This window comes from Bicyclus anynana, chromosome 25 (assembly GCF_947172395.1).
Source record: "Bicyclus anynana chromosome 25, ilBicAnyn1.1, whole genome shotgun sequence".
Classification (NCBI taxonomy): domain Eukaryota; kingdom Metazoa; phylum Arthropoda; class Insecta; order Lepidoptera; family Nymphalidae; genus Bicyclus; species Bicyclus anynana.
The window spans coordinates 550,370-570,135 of NC_069107.1; the positions used below are offsets into that span (position 1 = coordinate 550,370).

A 19,766-nucleotide genomic window follows, 5' to 3' on the forward strand; every position below is an offset into this window, starting at 1 on the left:
TTTAATTAACCAATGAGGGTAGGAGATTAAATAAATTGAAAAACAGAATTATTATTTTATACTATTTGGCCGTAACTTAATTAGGCATCCTATGATATACATAATGAGGATATATTGTAACAATAGTTAGTAAGTAGTAAGTTCCTCGATTACAGGTGGTATTAATTATTTATGTTATTGTAGAGGGGAGGTATCAGTGTTGGTATAAATAGGAGGGTATTTGATTATCAGTTGTTTGTTAGGCGGCGTAGATACCGTCACGCTGCCAGTCGCGTTAGTGATTTTGTGCAATAATGTTTTGTGTTGTAATTATTGTGTATCATAAATCGTTTAGTGTGGGCATGTAGAACATGTTGGGCAGGGAAGGTGAGTGTTTTTGCAATCAGAAAGGATTCTTTAAACCTACTCCCAATGTCACAAGTCCTGGGACCTGCTCGAGGTGTTTCCTCTACCACTAAATAATGGTACAATCACTGTCGCTGCTCTCTTCACGTCACAATATATTCCTTATGCCGGGTCTCGTCTCGTCTCGTCTATTTGATTGAATATGAAAGGTTACCAAGAGGTCGAAAGTCGAACCTACTCGTCATACATACGACGGCACACGACATTCCTTCCCTGAAACATTACACGCGCGCTCATCGCGAGAGACAAAGGAATTTCGTTATGAAAAAAATGCTTTCAAATTAAATTTCTCGTACATTCGCAATGTTGTTACATATTGTACAAGTGAATGCGTTAGTATAATCGGAGTTTTTAAATTTGTTGCATTTTTATACTAGAGTAGCGGATGCCCGCGACTTCGTCCGCCTTTTGACCTCGTTAATCCGGCCCAATCGCAAAATCCGTTCTTAGCGGATACCTACTATACTATAAACTACCTCCATACCAAATTTGATCCCTGTCGGTTAGTTTCGAGATTTCGTGATAAAATATGTCCTTTTGCATGTACTACTAGATAAGTATTCAATTTTAATGAGAATAATTCAAACTCACTACTCAGTGAATAAATCAACCTTTATTGTATAAGAAGCTCTCGTAATGATTTTATTCTGTTTTAAAGGATTCCGTAGTTCACAAGAAACCCTTATTTTTTTTTATTCTTTACAAGTTAGCCCTTGACTACAATCTCACCTGATGGTAAGTGATTATGCAGTCTAAGGTGGAAGCGGACTAACTTGTCATGAGGAAGATGAAAATCCACACCCCTTTTCGGTTTCTACACGACATCGTACCGAAACGCTAAATCGCTTGGCGGTACGTCTTTGTCGGTAGGGTGGTAACTAGCCACGGCCGAAGCCTCCCACCAGCCAATTATAGTTTCGCCATGTCCGTCTGTCCGTCCGTCCGTCTGTCCGCGAACTCGAAAATTGAATACTAGATCCGTTGTTAATTAAATAGATAAAGTACAAGTAGTTATAGCTCAGTTTGGTAAAACTAGAAAGCTAAAACTTGGCATGCAATCTATTGTCTTTAAAATGGCGTCATAAGATTTTAAACAATCATGTCTATAGAATAGTAATAATTCGAAAAAAAAAACTTTTTTGGGATTCTGTCCCTACATGTAAAGTGAAGAGATTTTTCTCTTTTCTCATATATCCCATAGTGTGTATCACTCACTATTGGTATTTTTGCAATAAAAGGGTATGAAGTGCTCATTTAATCTACGGCACACTACATTGTGGCGTGGCGCGACGCGCGCATGACTGGTTTTTTAGTATTTTATTATTATAAAGGCTATAAAAATACATTATCTGTGAAAATTCTTACTAATACTGTGCATGAGATACCGACTGGTGACAGACAGACGTATGAATAGTGATATGGTCCCGTTTTACATAAGGACGGAACCCTAAAAAGATCCAAAATATGAACGAGAAAAACGAGTTATAATTATTATATTCTACAAACAACAAAACGTAAGAAAACTTGCAGTATCATAAAGACTCATTAAAAAGAAAAGTACATACAAGTCTTCGCTCCACTAGTATTTGTGTAAGCAAATTAAGCTGGAAAAAACTCTTATTGTACTTAATAACAATGGTAGTTAATTCACAAAGAAATATTCGCTAGCTCGGAGCCTTTGATTAAGGCCAAACTTTGACCTTCAACCTTTTGCGAACGGTTACATTTGCGTTGTAATTCTGACTCAGATAGCTGGCTTTTAGGTATATTCATAATAACGTTTTTTAAAAGCCTTATTGATAACTGGGAATGGTAACTAGTTTCAGTCAATGGTCATACAGAGAAAAGCTTCAACCAATATCTTAAGAAGCTTTCACTTAACTGTTGGATCAAGGATCGGATACAGAAGGCAGTGATTCTTGAGACGCCGCGTATTGTGAGGAGGTTCCTCACTCTATAGTCCTGACTAACGGTTGCTTGGGCATTCAAACGTCCCGCAGCGGGAGGGTTAATTTTTATTTTTTACTAACGGGCGCCTGTGTCTTCGTCTGCGTGGAATCCAGTTTTTCACAAATCTCGCGGGAACCCTAAACTTTGTCGGGATGCAAAGTAGCCTATGTGTTAGTCCAGAGTAAAATCTATTTCCATTTAAAATTTCAGCCAAATCGCTCCAGTAGCCGCAGCGCAAAGGTAAAGGAACAAACATACACACCTACACACAAACTTTCACATTTAAAATAGTGTGATTAGTTTTTTGTATTATTAACATTGTTAAAAATTAAAAAAAAGAACAAATATATAAATGAGAGCAACAAACAAACATTTGGCTGGTGGGAGGCTTCGGCCGTGGCTAGCTACCACCCTACCGGCAAAGACGTACCGCCAAGCAATTTAGCGTTCCGGTACGATGTCGTGTAGAAACCGAAAGGAGTGTGGATTTTCATCCTGCTCCTAATAAGTTAGTCCGCTTCCTTCTTAGATTGCATCATCACTTACCATCAGGTGAGATACAAGGGCTAACTTGTAAAAAATAATAAAAAATACACCTATACACACAAACTTTCACTTTTAAAATATTAGTGTGATTAGTGTTTCGTATTATTAACATTGTTAAAAATTAAAAAAAACGACAAATATATAAATGAGAGCAACAAACAAACGAAAAAACATTACTTCTATACTCGTACTATTATAAAGAGGTGAAGTTTGTGGTAATAATTAAATTTCTGGATCTATAAAACAAAATTTGAAAATTCATTCACCACTAGAAAGCCACGTTATTTGTGAGTATTATATCTTCGCATTCGCACGGGAATGGGAACTAAGCGAGCGAAACCGCGGGACGTTGGCTTGTAGTTTGTGTCCACGGTGGCCCATGCGATTCGGCAGACTTCACACACGTGGAATGGGGATGATGACTAGGTTTGAATATATTGATTTTTATGATAAATTCGGGTAAATAAGGTCAATGTTAACTAATTTATACCTAAAAAGCAAAGATTGTCTGGATATTTGCAAAATAAATGAGATTTTAAAATTTCAAAATCTATTAAATTTTTTCTATCGTAATTAGATGAAAATTCATACAGTTTTAGCTTCCTTACATTAAATGTGACACTTTTCAATAGATTAACTATAAACATAAACGTACAAATAACAAAGATATTAGAAATTTTGTTTGAATGCCCATACAAATCTGACGATTTGTATGCCAAGCGAGCCAAAGATCACTATTTCGTGCTATTTTGTATGGAGCGTTTCTCATGGATCTGCGGCACCGCCGCAAATCTGACCCTTTAAATCCCTGTAGCTCCGAAAGTAATGATCGCAGATATCCTGTTAGGTACTTTTACAGAATTGCTTTACTATTAGCATACTCTTAATTTATATACAATTTAAAAAACTGTTATCATCCCTGTTTCCTCACGATGATTTTCCTTCACTGTTTGTGACACGTATATCGTATAATTAATTATTTAAAATGCACCTGAAAAGTTGCATGCCTTGGACCGGATTCGAACCTGCGCCCTCCGAATCAAAGGCAGATGTCATATCCACTGGGCTATCGCGGTTTCATTAAGCAGGTGCTTATTCGTAATATCAAATATTCTGGCGCACGGAACAATTATGATAATCTCTTACGTGGATAAATTGTTGCGGTTCCAGGCATCACCCGCGCTCGAGAATGTAATCTTGTAAATTAATCTGAGAAGTCATTCTTGCGGTAATCATAATTAATTACATAAGTGCCATCATTATTATCTACTAGCTGACGCCGCGACGATTCCGTAGGGATACGGGATAATATAGCCTTTAACCTTCTTCGATAAATGGGCTACCTAACACTGAAAGAATTTTTCAAATCGAACCAGTAGTTTCAAAGAAACAAACAAACAATTTAATTTAAAAAAAATATTGTAAAAAAAAGTACTGTGACGCGTATGTCTATTTATTCGCGATAAACTCGAATTACTATATGTAACGGATTTTCATGCTGTTTCCGCTACATATCGAGTGATTTATACGGAGGATTTTGGTATGAATGATATCTATATTTTGTGTAAATTGATTGAAATATTATGTCGATAGTTGTTAAAGTTAGAAAAAGTCAACCTGCTTTTATTGAAAACATTGCCTGGTCCCTGGGAAATATAATAAAAAACATGTGTTGCTGGAGTATTCCTGTTATCTTGAAAAAAAAAATCGTGATAGCTTAAACCTTACCTAACCTCACCTTACCCTATCAGCCGATAAACGTCCATCGCCAATCTCCAAGCACAACGTTTTTAAGATATTTCAAAACACAAGACGCCATTTTTCTTGAATAATATTAAAGTGACTGATGCGACGCTTCCTGTCGTATTGACGCGAGAATGTATTCGTTTTTGAATTTTGTATTAGGAACGGCTACGACACCGTCGTGTTCCGTGCTATCTGCCTATTATTCTTAATCTGTGTTACAAGCATATTTAAATTATATTTGAAAGGTTAAAACGTGAATGCGGTAGGCACTTCCTACTACAGAGAGTCTGCGCCATAACGCCCACGTGGCACTGAAAACTGAAAATCGACTGAAAACGGCTTTTAAATGCTTTTTTATATCGCAAAGGTCAATTATAGCAGTTATAGCTTTTATACCGATTTAGAGGTCAGCAATATTTAGGGTATTTCAGGTAGGAAGGCTTTTATTTGACCTTTTTGATTTGATTAAAACATAATATGCTAGGAGATTTGTACCTATATATATTCTTTACTTTAGTTAGCCCTTGACTACAACCTCACCTGATGGTAAGTGATGATGCAATCTAAGATGGAAGCGGGCTAACTTGTCAGGAGGAGGATGAAAATGCACACCTCTTTCGGTTTCTACATGACATCCTACCGGAACGCTAATCGCTTGGCGGTACGTCTTTGTCGGTAGGGTGGTAACTAGCCACTCCCGAAGCCTCCCACCAGCCAGACCTGGACCGTTTAAAATAAATCGGCCCAGCCGGGGATCGAACCCAGGACCTCCGTCATATAAATCCACCGCGCATATCGCTGCGCCACGGAGGCCGTCACAATTGTGTATCAGTTCAAAGCCTTGTGCACACCACTGAGTGTAACGTAATCTCAAGTCAACAATCTCATCTCATCTGACACTTAAGAAACATAAACCTTGCTTTATGTAAGTTTTACACTGAGCTATCATTAAACTGGTGTGTGGTTATCATTAAACATTAAAGTTATTATTATATTTTTTGAACCCCGCTCAGGTCTCAAAGCTGGTTATAATACTACCGTGGCATGGCGCAGTGGATAGTTTCCTGCATCCGCGGCCGTGGGTTCGATTACCACTAATTGAAAATATTTGTGTATGGAACATGAGTGTTTTCCAAAGTCTGGGTGTAATTTTAAGAAATGTTAGTGAATTTAATGGTTTTTGAAGTTTTTTGTTTGCTAACATACGTAAGATGAATATAAAAAAGAACAGAAATGCCGTACCGTTTGTGGAGAGACATAGACAAGCCTCTCATAAGGAATTACAAAATATTTTAAGTCGCCTGTATTCAAAGGGATCCTTCGTCATTATAAACCCAGATTCGGCTCACTGTTGAGCAAGAGTCTCAGAATGAGAAGGTTTAAGCTAATAGCCCACCACGTTGGCCCAATGCGGATTTGTGAGAAACATTTTCTTTTACAAGTCTACTAGTAAATAAATAAAAAATCCAAGAAATAATCTTCAAATGTAACACTATACACAATATATTATACCTACTAAATCTAGTCAGATAACAATCTCATCGGATGACTGCGAAGGCTGTTAGTGACAGACGCTGAGTCAGCACGTGCTATACTTTATTGTGTTTATCCATTCCGTTACTACATTACACTACAAGGACATTCGCGTCTGAATCTCTAGTATTTAGGACATCAATCATTTATAGCAAACAGTTTCCTATTACCCAAAACCACTGTTCTATTATATATTCTATACTAAATATTATTATATTGTTGGAAATAGTAGTCTGGGATGGATATGACGTCGCTTGATCTCGTGTTGGCTTGTGCCGACGCTAGGTGGCGTAACTTGTTTCGTAAAGAGTAGGGATTTAGAAAGGGGTAGCGATCAGTTGGCGGAACGACTTGCGATATAAGGCAGTCGTCGGCCGGTCGGCTTCAGTGTGCTCGTCGCGTTCGAGCCGTCCACATTACTCGTTGTGTAATTCTTTAATTGGGATAGGCGGAGAGAGTGACTTGAGTGGAAAAGGGGAGTGTTAGTTAACGCTTCGAAAACTAATAAAATGTATGAAATGATAACAAATGTCATTCCCATACATTTTATAATTTCCGAAGCGTTTGCGATTGTAGAAAGAGAATCGACGTCCCACAGGGCTACAGGCCCAGGTCTCGAACCAAATGCCACATAGCCTAAATCTAAACAGTTTAACTACTAAGCCGCAGAGACAGTAGCAGATAATACTCGAAGGATTTGTTAAACAGGCGATTTCGAGCTTTATCAGCAATGAAAAATACAAAGAGTTGGTAAAATTTTTCCATTTCCATCACGCCGGTCCCTTCCCCTCGTTTGTGTCGACGGAAATCGTTAGCGAAGGCCCTTTAAACTTTTATCAAGTACCCGCAAAGTGTTGTCTGCTTAGTGCGAAAATATAGATTTTCTCCCTTTATCTATAGATATCTATTTAATGCCGAATCTTTGTGATGTGACGGGTAGCAGCGACAGTGTACCGTTAGTTTGTGGTAGAGGAAACACCTCGCGCAGGTCATAGGACTTGTGACGTTGGGAGTAGGTTTAAATCATCCCTTTATAATGTATAAACACTCAACTTCCCTGCCCGACATTATCTCCATGCCCACACTAAACAATGATGACCAATAATTACAACACACAACATAATTAATAATTACGAAAAAACATTATTGCACAAAATCACTAACGTGGCTGGCAGCGTGACGGTGTCCACGCGGCCTAACAAACAACTGAGCTGAAATCTAATTTATACCAACACTGTTAGTTCCCCTCCAAACATAAATAATTAATGTTAATACCACCCACAATTGAGGAACTTGTAACATCTCAGTAAAACCTGCTTTCCGAACCGCTAGTAGTAAGTAACCAGTGTAAGTGGTCGAGTCCCCGAGCCCCTGAAACAGTTCCACCGATTTGAATTGTTTGTTGTATATTTGGTAGGTACGAAACGGATTTTATCTATACTAATATTATAAAGCTGAAGAGTTTGTTTGTTCGATTGAACGCGCTAATCTCAGGAACTACTGGTGCGATTTGAAAAAATCTTTCAGTGTTAGATAGCCCATTTATCGAGGAAGGCTATAGGCTATATATTATCCCCGTATTCTTACGGGAACGGGAACCACGTGGCGAAACCGCGCGGTGTCAGCTAGTTTACTGCTACTTTGAACAAGGTTCTTAGGATATGAAAAATTAATGGAAATAGCGCAGAAAATTGGAAAATTTCAGAAAATTTGTTATCTTATCTTTTTTTACATACTTAGCATAAATTTAATTGTTACAATGAAATATATTTTAATCTTATTAAATTTTTGTATAAATAAAAACCAACTGCTTATTACAATCTTTCAGAACAGCTGGTATATGAAGGATTACCAAACATACAAATTTTCGTTTTCATAATATACGCAGAGGCACAATAATTCGCCCACATTAATATACTATATTAAAGTGGGCGGATAATAATTGTAGTATATTAGTGTTAGTGAAACTGATAAAAAATTAACCAATACTTCATAGTGTAATCCTGGAATCGAATCTAAGACTCGAATTAAGGGCAAACAAGTTAACCATTTGACCAACACGGTGTCTTAATGTGATACACAATAAATATTAGATTTCTGTAACAATAAGGCCCAGAATCGTTTCCACCTGAAAGCTTTCGCGTGTACAATACAATAACATTAAGTGGTTTTCCCAGTACGGCAAATTCACCCTTAACGCACCGATTGTACTGATGGCATACAACTAAATAAATTGATTCAATTAAATTTCTTTGTGTTCAGTCCTTCTGCAGAATGTATTTTAAGGTTTCTTTTTTTCTATTTGTACAGCATTGATCTCTTCATATACTTTGAGGTACTGTCTTACATTATCGAAGCCTTTATGTTGAGTTGATTTACAATTAGAAGGTTTCAGATTCGATGTCCAGCTTTGGTAATACCAGGGCTTTTACTGCTTATCTCTTTATTGTTCCTCTAGTCTAGGCTGCCGGTCAATTCACTAACTTTAACGTAGGTGTGTGGACTTATCTATACTAATATTATAAAGCTGAAGAGTTTGTTTGTTTGTTTGATTGAACGCGCTAATCTCAGGAACTACTGGTCCGATTTAAAAAAATTAAAAAAAGAAAAATTATTTCAGTGTTAGATAGCCCATTCATCGAGGAAGGCTATAGGCTATATATTGTCCCCATATTTCTACGGGAACGGGAACCACGCGGGTGAAACCGCGCGGTGTCAGCTAGTACGAAATATTTAACAAATAGCGATTGTTATTCTTAAGTCTATCTTCGTGTCAACTATTTATATGTATTTATATTAATTGTAGGCTTCGTATCAACTATTTATATTAATTGTTTATGAAACACGGCTAAAAATCACGTGATATTAGGCCCGACTAGTTGTTTGGATCGTGCCGCGTTGCAAGAACCAGCTCATGACTAAGGGCCCCGCATGGGTTCGCGACTAGTCGGGCATACTCCAACCTAATATCAAGGTCATAAAATCTAAAATTGTCATCCGACTAAGCCGCCGACTCGTTCTAGAGCAACGAGCTGGGTCTAAGCATACTCTCTCCTATAATTCAGTAGCAGTTCATTAAAATAAGTAATAGTGATGAAAGTGAACCAGGAACGAAAGTTACCACAAAATGAAATCTTAAGACGTATCTAATAAAGAAGTAAAGTCTAAAAGGTGGTAGGTGGTAACCTCTCAACAAAAAGCCCCGTTATTTGTAAGTATCATATTATGCTAATTATTTAACCCTGTATTTCCACATGAATAGGAAGTACGCGGATGAAACCGCGGGGCACCTGCTAGTGGTTCATAAAGAACAGTAAACTAGTAACAGTAAGAGTAACAAGTAAGAACAGTAAACAGTAAAACAAGCACAAAACGTAGAAAAAGTGTTGGGAGTAGTGAAGATTAGTGAAACAATGGACGATCTCAAAGGCGTGAAAAGGAACGCGACGTACAAAGGAGGCCGAGAGCCACTTACGCGGCTTTCGCGCTTTGTTGTGTGGAGTGGAGCGGAGTGGAGTGGAGCGGAGTAGAGTGGAGTGGAGTGGAGTAGAGTGGAGTGGAGTGGAGCGTAGTAGAGTACGACTGAACACGAATGCCGTGTACAGGCGATTCATTGATGCGTTATTGGTGATAACTTAAATTTTATGTTTGAGACTTAAAATGTTAAAAACGTTTCACTCCAAGACATTGGGGTTAACAGATGGGCTATTCATAGACGATTTTATAATCTGCCCTAAACACAACTAGCAGATGTCTTTCGGTTTCACCCGTGTAGTTCCCGTTTCCCGTTCAATTATAAAATCTACACTTCTGAACTGAAGGGGTTAAGAAACATAATTTTACGGGAACAGAGTCGCGAGTATAATATTTGTACTACTGTCTTCTTTAAATGATGTCAACTTCATGGTTTCGTCTCTTAACAATTATCTTAAAAAACTTTTCGATGTTCACGCGCCTAAAAAAACAAGGTTAACAAAGGATCGTCATGATCCTTGGATTACAAGCACTGTGAAACACATGATGAAGTTGAGGGATGATGCTCACATCAAATGGCGAAACGCGAAAACTGAACAGAACAAAGTAAATTATTTACAGTATAAAGCGCTAGTAACCGAGGCTATAGATAGTGAAAAACGTGCGTATTTTTCGCACGATATAAATAATAAAATTAAGTATCCAAAAGTTTTGTGGGTAACTTTAAGAGTACTGTCCTTCCTAGGAAAGATACAAATTTGCCTGTTCATTTGTGTAACCCAAATGAAATTAGTAACCACTTTATGGATGTACCAGGTGACAATAATGTAGCTATTTCTCAGCTTACATTTTATGAATTTAGCAGGGTAACATCTAGCACATTTTCGCTTCGTGCTACTTCTGAAAATGAGATTTACAAAATTATTAAGAATCTACATTCAAATGCAGAAGGGACCGATGAGATTACATTGGATATGTTGCTTATGACACTTCCACAGAGTCTTGGAGTTATCTCATCAATCATTAATGCCTCAATTGATAATTCGATCTTTCCAGATGCTTGGAAAGTAGCAGTGGTGCGTCCAATTCCCAAATCTATTAATCCTGCTACTGTTAAAGACTTGCGCCCGATTAGTATATTGCCCTGTGCATCCAAAATATTAGAAAAAGTCATATACCTACAACTCTCGGAATATCTTGAAAGTAACAACTTATTACCGGAATTGCAATCAGGTTTCAGAGCTGGTAGGAGCACAGTATCTGCGCTTTTGGATGTTACGGACAACATACTGACAGCCCAAGACAAAAGAAAGTGTACAATGCTGGTATTGTTAGATTTTTCTCGGGCATTTGATTGTATAAATATACCACTGTTACTTTCCAAACTATCGTATTACGGGTTTGATATCAATACAGTAAATTGGTTCGATAGTTATTTAACGAATAGAACTCAGTTTATTGAGATAACGCAGGACAATGGCAAGAAGTGCGTATCTTCCATCACTAAAGTTGACAGAGGTGTTCCACAGGGGTCAATTTTAGGTCCCCTTTTATTCATTTTGTACATAGCAGATATCACCAATAACATTAAAAATTGTCAATTTCACCTATATGCTGATGATTTGCAGGTATACTGTTCTTTCGAACCACATGAGTATCAACTAGCAGTTGAAAGAGTTAATAGCGACCTTCAGAGAATAGCGGATTGGACACAAAAAAACTCGTTGGTACTTAATCCCTGCAAGTCTAAGCTTATAGTATTTGGTTCACCAGCTAAATTACAAAAGATTAATTTTGAATCTGCTAACGTCATTTTAAAGGGAACGAAATTAGAACGGGTATTTGAAGCGCGAAATTTTGGTTTACTGATGGACTCCGAGCTGAGGTTCGAGAAGCATGTAGCTGTGGTGGTGCGTAACTGCTTTTATAGGCTAAAGGTGTTATATAAAATACGACAGTATCTTAGTCAGGAAGTTCGTAGTCATTTAGTTGAAAGCCTCGTACTGTCAAAGTTAAATTACGCTGACGTGGTTTATGGGCCTCGGTTATTAGTCCGAACGAGCAAGCTCATTCAGCGGGTACAAAATGCGTTTGCACGTTACTGTTTTTCAATTCCCCCTAGAACACATGTTTCTCCATTTTTAAACCAACATGGTTCGCTAAAGATGTGTTCCAGGAGAAAGCTACATCTTGCTTCCTTATTATTTGGTCTTTTCAAGGATTGTAGGCCATCATATCTTTTTGAGAAGCTAGTGAGGTATGCGATTGTAAAGAACAGTATAGGTGCGCAAGAAAGCCTCTTATGTTCCCGCGACATTGTTCTGCGGCTTTTAGGGGCAGTTTTAAATATGCCGCCACTCGATGGTGGAACAACATTCCGCCACCTATTCGCGAGTCTCAATCCAAATTTAGCTTCTCTCAGAAGTTGAAGAAGTTCATGTTATATAGGCAAAAAGAGTTAGAGGATTATGCAGTGGAGGCATCAATTATTTAGTGGGACCTTTAGATGCAAATAACATATTTAAGTACAGTCTATTAATTGGTATAAGTATTCATATTTCTATTTATATATATTATATGTATATATATGTCATATTAATAATTGTATGTTGGCATTTATCTTTATGTTATTATCATTTTATTTATACGCTCTTATCAAGGTTTTTTGTTTTTGGTTTTTTATTTTGTGTCTTATTATATGAATTTTTATTTTGAATGTATTTAAAGTATTTTGATTAGATGTTTAGTTTATAATAATAACTGACTGTGACGTCACCCGGGTCTCAGCTGAAAATCAGCGCTGCGCATTGCTTTCCAGCGATGAACGGCTAATGCTGAGCTGTAAACCCTTTCTGTTTGGTGTCACAGACAGTCATGTAATATCTAAGATAGGATGTACTGTTTGTGACACTAAAAAGTGAATAAACTTATTTTCTTTCTTTCTTTCTTTCTTTCTTTCTTCTTTCTTACTACCTAAAAATAATTAATGATTAAACGAACTTACCTGTAAGTGAAGTTCTATCATAATTATGTGAGTCGCTTCATTCGAAGATATAATTTTACCAAGTAGTTTCCCTTAACTTACAACCAACAACGCACGTTACAGAGATTTATTTTCTTTGAGCCGGATGTCAATAAACAAAATATTCACCCATGCTATATCCCCACTATGCGATCCCCACTATGCCACCTGTTTACGTGTTCTTGCAAAACCCATTTTGGGATGGGTGGGAAGGGTGTTATATCTTTGTACTACCTAAAATAACATGCCGTACCTAGCCGCTTCGCCTAAATTAAAATGAATCTTAAAATATAAATGCGAAAGGTCATTCATCACAAAATTTCGAAAACCGCTTTATGGACAAAGCTGAAATTTGGCAGGGAGGTAGTATAAAGTTAGAAGGTATCCGCTAAGAAGGGATCTTGCAATAGGGCCGAATTGCCTTTATCATTCATGCGAAAGTCTCAAGTAGAGTAAAATAAGGTCCGATACATCATAATAATTAAATAATAGTAAAGGGGAATGTCCATTCCCGGCCCAGACCTTTCGTCCCCGCCCCCCATTTTACATAAAACTAAAAAATACTTGATAATTTTTGTTTAATAATTAATAAATTACTTTATCCATAGCGGTTTGCTATAACTTTCCCCAAAAAATAAGTTTCACAACGATATTTGACAATATTATAGTTGTTGTATGACATTTTTGAAGACACGAACATGAACAGTGTTGCCAGCTAAGTGATTTATTTGGTTTAATCAATATTTTAACCGAATAATAATAATCGATCTTTTTCTACAACAAAATCACCTGGAAAAGCAAAAGTTGTAATAGATTATAATGTTTTTGATTATAATATCTGCCTCACTCTTTAAAAACCATTGCATAGTCGACATTATAAAACGTTTCTTGATATCAAAGTACCTATTATATTTTTCGCAATAACCAACCACTAAGAACTCAACTGATTTTTTTAGTTTAATCGATATTTAAATGGATAATAATAATAATCGAGCATAACATTAAGAACATAGGATCACTGCGTCGAAACATTACCAACTACGCCATTTAAATACTATCTATACTAATATTATGAAGCTGGAGAGTTTGTTTGTTTGTTTTTGATTGAAGGCGCTAATCTCAGGCACTACTGGTCCGATTTGAAAAATTCTTTCAGTGTTAGATAACCCATTTATCGAGGAAGGCTATAAGCTATATATTATCTCCGCATACCTACGGGAACGGGAACCACGCGGGTAAACCGCGCGGCGTCAGCTAGTATAATATATAATATGAGTAGTAGCGCAAGCCCGTAACTTCGGCGCGTGCAATGCGGTTTTTTTATACAATTTTTCCATACTCTATATAAGCTAGCTACACGATCGGCCAACGCGCAAGCTACAGCTATACTAAGCTGATATAAATAAGTGGTCAAAGTGGTCTTAATAGTTGATATTCAATCCCTTTCTTCCGATAACTTTTTCCTTTCATCCGATCTAACTAAATCAAATTCTATATATTTCTATGTATGTATAAATAGTATACATATTGTAGATAATATATTATGTTTACATCCGCAATTTTGTCCGGGTGAAAACGCAATATCATGACAAACTACTTGTATAAACCTTCTTCTTGAATCACTTTATTTATTATTGAAAACCAATAAAAACCATTGCGTCGTGTAAAAGATGGTGAAAACAATGACGTGTTATTCTAGTAATAAAATTATTCAATTAGAAATCGATACGAAGTTATTCGATTTTTCGTGTTTCGTATGGCAACATCGATTTGACTTTTGGACAGATAATCTGTTGATGTCAATAATTGTCAATGTCATTCTCATTTTATTAATTAGATAATGTCATTGAATTAATTTACTGATTTTGTCTGTTTTCTGTTTACCTTCAGTATTTTTTGAACCGAATTATAATTTTTCAAACCACAGCTATAATATAAATAAAACTTGCACGAAGTTAAATGCGAAATTCGAATAATGTTGACCCTGAACCGGAAAAATTGCAAGTTTATTTCAGCTCTCAGATGTAAATACAAGAGGACATTTACGCTGCATTAATCAATGTTAATATCAATATTAAAATTATTATAGTTGGCATCAATTGTCAATAAAATGTCACGAAAATACGAATACATTCTGTTTGAATTTTGAAACATGCTCGTAAACAAGTACACAGCAGGTGCAGGCAGCATAAATAATGTTTGATCCATTTTTAATGTGAAAAACGATTATTATTCATAAGAAATAATATGTATAACTTTAATAATTTTTGTCATGTTATTGTGTCAAGTCACAACAGAGTGTAGTTTCCCATATAAGTGTTGAAGTGTCGCTCAGTGTATTTTTATGACTAACCAATATTGCTGTATTAAAAAGTACATTTACTGTGTAATTACTGGCGTAGAAGGCATAACATCTAGTGAGATGTAGGACAGCACATAGGTTTTCTTGCATTGTTGATGGTTTGTTCAAGCAATATTTAGTGCATAGAAGTATTATAGTATATTTATCCTACTTTCCTGATTAATATTAAATGTGAACTGTGAGTTTGTATGTCAGTTTGCTACATTTTCACACCCTAAACCAATTTTAAAACAGTAATAATATGTGCATACTAGAGAATTATCTTAATTCTCTGCGTGTGTGAAGTCTGCCAATCCGCTTTAGGCCAGTGTGGTGGACTATTGGCCTAACCCCTATCATTCTGAGAGGAGACTCGAGCTCAGTAGTGAGCCGAATATGGGTTGATGATGACGACGAATAAATTGTGGAATAATATAACATTATTAAATCCACTAAGTAAACCAATTTTAAAACTCTGATTAAATTATTTGCTGGATTTTCATATTTTATTACTATTTCAGTTATCCAGAGTCATCCCAAGTTTGTCAAAATTGCTGGAAAACGACTGATAAAGCAGCATCTTGCTCAACTGAAGAACGGAAAATAATTATGTAATAGCGACAAACACTCCAAATCAATGTTGTTTTCCTCGCTGTAATACATTTGTAAATTCATTTATTTACAGTGCTTGTAGACTAAGCCTTGGTTTTGCAAACAAGCACTTTTTAAATAATAAGGTTGACTATTTGTCCATCTCCAGACAGACAGACAGACCTCATCACCAGATAGGAAGACAAGTTGTGCTGAGGAGAGTCAGCAAGAAACTCAACAGTCACTCTTTTTTAGAAAAGTAATACAATATTATAATTTACAATTGTTAACATCATTACAATAATTTCTTCTAGTAGAAGCTGATCCAATGGCCTCCAAGTAGTGGTGGGTGTGCACTTCATACATGCATTAAAGTACTGCATATGCTAAGAGTTGTCTTCATTAGTAAATACAGATTTTTCCACTTTGCTTAATTTTATTACTAGTGCATACCCTGATCGACAACCATATGCACGCCACTGCCTGGTTGGTTGGTTGTTTCATTTATTGATTTATTTGTTAAGCTTGTTGGTTACATAAAACAATAAATCTATTCATGTACAGCTTTAATGTTACTTCATCTCCGGTGTACTTTTGAGCAGTGAGAGTGATAAAATAAAATATTTTTTTTTTATGTCTAGCAAACTTTTATTAAAAAAATTATTTAACCAAATCCTTATTTATACATCATATTATCATCTCCATATACTTTTATGGGGGGGCGTAACTGGGTTTCTTGGGCCAACGTTGTATGGGCTGGTGGACATTCCCCTTTGTTGTTTTCAGAGTGGAGGCGTGATGTTTTCGCCGCTCGGTCGCTTGCGGGTGGCTCAGGCTGTCAGGAAACAGGTGAGCGTTTTTTGGGTAATATAGGTTTGCTTGAATAGGCTACTTGCCTCTTTTGTAAACAGTGTTTAAACTGAATTATGGAAGTATTATAAGCTATATTTTATTTTGTCCCGTCAATAATAACCAGCAAAAAATTTAAAATAAATAAAAAATTATCTATGTAAAATTTTTGCCGCCGAAATAGTACATTAGCAAGTGACGTCATTAATAGAGATAACAGCGTGATTGGCGTTTACAGTGATGTGATTATATCACGTCACCGCAAGCGCCAATCACAAAACGATGCCTTGTAGCGAATGACGTTACAGTTTATGATTGGCGTTTGCGGTGACGTGATAAAAATACAATTTTGTTTTATAAAATACTAGCTGACTCCGCGCGGTTTCACCCGCGTGGTTCTCGTTTTCGTAGGAATACGGGGATAATATATAGCTTAAAGCCTTCCTCGACAAATGGGCTATCCAACACTGAAAGAATATTTCAAATCGGACCAGAAGTTCCTGAGATTAGCGCGTTCAATCAAACAAACAAAACAAACTAACTCTTCAGCTTTATAATATTAGTATAGATTACAATTACTGGATTATTTTCTCAAATAAAAATGTGATTAGAGTTTCTAGGAATCTAAACTGCCTCTATGCAAAAAATCTTCTCAGTTTTGTACAGCAGACGAGTAGCCTATTATACAGGGAATATAGTGCGACAGTATCAAATATTAGGAGGAAACGGCAGCCTGTTTTGTAGACTGAAACGTAACAGTGTTCGAAATCTAGCCAAGAAAGATAGCTAGAATACAGTATAGCAAAAGATTCTTAATGGTTCTCCTTCTGGTGACACATAAAAAGAGACGAACATGACAGATTTTAGATGACAGTCTATGAGAAAGGAGAGAAAAAAATAGGCTTGTGCTTTTTTCTTTCAATAGAGAACTTAAGCTAACTTACCCTAATCTATAATAATATTATAAAGCTGAAGAGTTTGTTTGTTTACGGGCTAATCTCAAAAATTCTTTCAGTGTTAGATAGCCCATTTATCGAGGAAGACTCGACTTATAGGCTATATATTTACGAGTATTATCACCGTATTATAAGGGAATAGCAACCACGCGGGTAAAACCGCGCGGCGTCAGCTAGTAACTATATAAATCAGGCCCACGTGGAATGGTGGCAAGAATACTGGCTGCATTTCCGCGCTGGAGAGCCAGGCTGATCCTTTGCGCGAAAAATGAGCCTACCTTTGTCACCAGTCGAGGCTTACACTTGCTTGTCAGGCAATCATGCCTGATGGAAAGCTATGATGAGGTCTAGAATGGAACACGCTTGCCTAGAAAGTGCCTATTCAGTCTTGCCTTGAAGTTGCTTTGATTGTAGGTGGCAGGAAACACAGTGAGTGCAGGGTTCTTAGGATGGACTTGCTTGTTCCCTGGTCCCTGCATTCTCTTGGGAGGGAGGGGGTGTTGCAGTAAAATATTCCTACCTATTGCCTAATTGAGATGTTTACTAAGTTTAGGAATTGATTTTATTTCATTCAACAGACGCCCCGAATCAAGGAATCTAGACAAACATACAGATGGACAATATAATGATTTTTGACGGCCTCTGTGGTGCAGTGGTATGCGCGGTGGATTTAGAAGTGGGTCCTGGGTTCGATCCCCAGCTGGACCGATTGAGGGTTTCATAATTGGTCGAGGTCTGTGTGACCACCAAAGACGAAGACGACAAAGACGTACCGCCAAGCGATTTAGCGTTCCCGGTGCGATGTTGTGTAGAAACCTAAAGGGGTGTGGATTTTCATTCTCCTTCTACCAAGTTAGCCCGATGTTATCTTAGTTTGCAACATCACTTACCATCAGGTGAGATTGTAGTCAAGGGCTAACTTGTAAAGAATAAAAAAAAATCATATAAAGATTCCGTTTTTAATGAATTTTCTGTTTGTAGATAAGCCAAATCCCGATGCTGGCGTCGGAGGCAGCTCCCTTGCAGGCGCCGCTCTGCTACCAGCTGATCTGCCCCCCTCTGGCGCCACCCCTCACCTGCACCCCTTGCGAGCTACCGCCGCCACCGTACGCCGTCTACCCTCTACCTTTTGACAGTGAGTATCATGGGTATAATACTCTGTTACTTGGCAATGTACCCACAATACGCTAGCGCTATTTTCTCTCTGGATGGTAACTCCCCTTTCACATGGCTGTACAGTTTTGCAGGACTGGATTTTTACTGTATCCTGCAAAACTGAACACTGTTTTCACATAGCAGTTCAGAGTAGGATCCAATAAAAAAGCTAAAAGATTAATTATTCCTACGCCTAAAAAACAGTGTCCAATAAAAAAAACCGCACGCAGGAAGCCATTGAAATATATGTGTGATTATACGGGATCCCGCTTTTTACTGGATCACGATCATTTTCTAGTGACAAAACCGAATGGCACAATTCGATCGGATCGGTTTTTTGTAGGTTCCCGCATGCGAGATGCTCGTGTAGCATATAAACACATTCGCCATCAAACGGGATCCTGCTGCAAAAAAATTAACTACCGTGTGAATGGGGCGTGACTGTGAGGCTTATTATTTGGGCCAAATTAGCGCCAGCTTTTGAGTCACCTGACCATTACAAAGGTCACAAGCTCTTGCTTTAGAATCGTCGATTTTTCATGAATAATACCAAAATAAATCAATTATTCATTACCAAGTAGACCAGACAGGTTCATTACATGTAAGTTACATTTTCATATAATTGTATTGACGTGTTTCAAAGTTACTTACCTGTTCGCAACTCGCGTCGCGCAACTGGGGCGCTAGTTTTGAACATTGTCTCATCTCATTGTCACTGAGTACGTCGAGTTACATGTGTTTATACTTGTGATAGTTCTACACAATGTATCAAATGCATGGTTGCTTAGTAGTTTTTATACAACGATTTCTTTCCTCCGGGAATTCTCTGCCGAGCAACAATAAATATACCAACTTGGTGTTATTAACAAAATTTCAAGTAGGCTCAGTTTACAAGCACTTTTGGCACGTCAATTGACTATTTGTAAAGATTCTACCACCGGTTCGGAAGGCAGGTTCTGCTGAGAAGAAACCGGCAAGAAACTCAACAGTTGCTCTTTTTAAAAAAAACATACAATAATATAATTTACAATTGATGACAACATTACAATTTCTTATAGCTTTACTACCTGTGTGAAGGCGGAAGCTGATCCAATGGCCTCCAAAATGTTACAAATGTTTCAAAAGTGTGTGTTTCTAGGCACTGACTACCTCGTTGATGCTGGACCCAATTGTTTAACCTGTGTTGTTTGGAATAGAC

The 19,766-nt window shown here is 37.2% G+C and overlaps 1 protein-coding gene across 1 annotated transcript in view; it reads left to right on the forward strand.

The window, feature by feature from the left end:
* The window catches only part of LOC128199470 (protein boule), a 45,265-nt gene that overhangs the window by 11,982 nt on the left and 13,517 nt on the right, over positions 1-19,766 (forward strand). The window contains exons 2-3 of the mRNA XM_052889167.1: positions 16,395-16,457; positions 18,395-18,548. Of these exons, the coding sequence (XP_052745127.1) occupies positions 16,395-16,457; positions 18,395-18,548 (217 nt within the window). The remainder of the gene's footprint in view (positions 1-16,394; positions 16,458-18,394; positions 18,549-19,766) is intronic.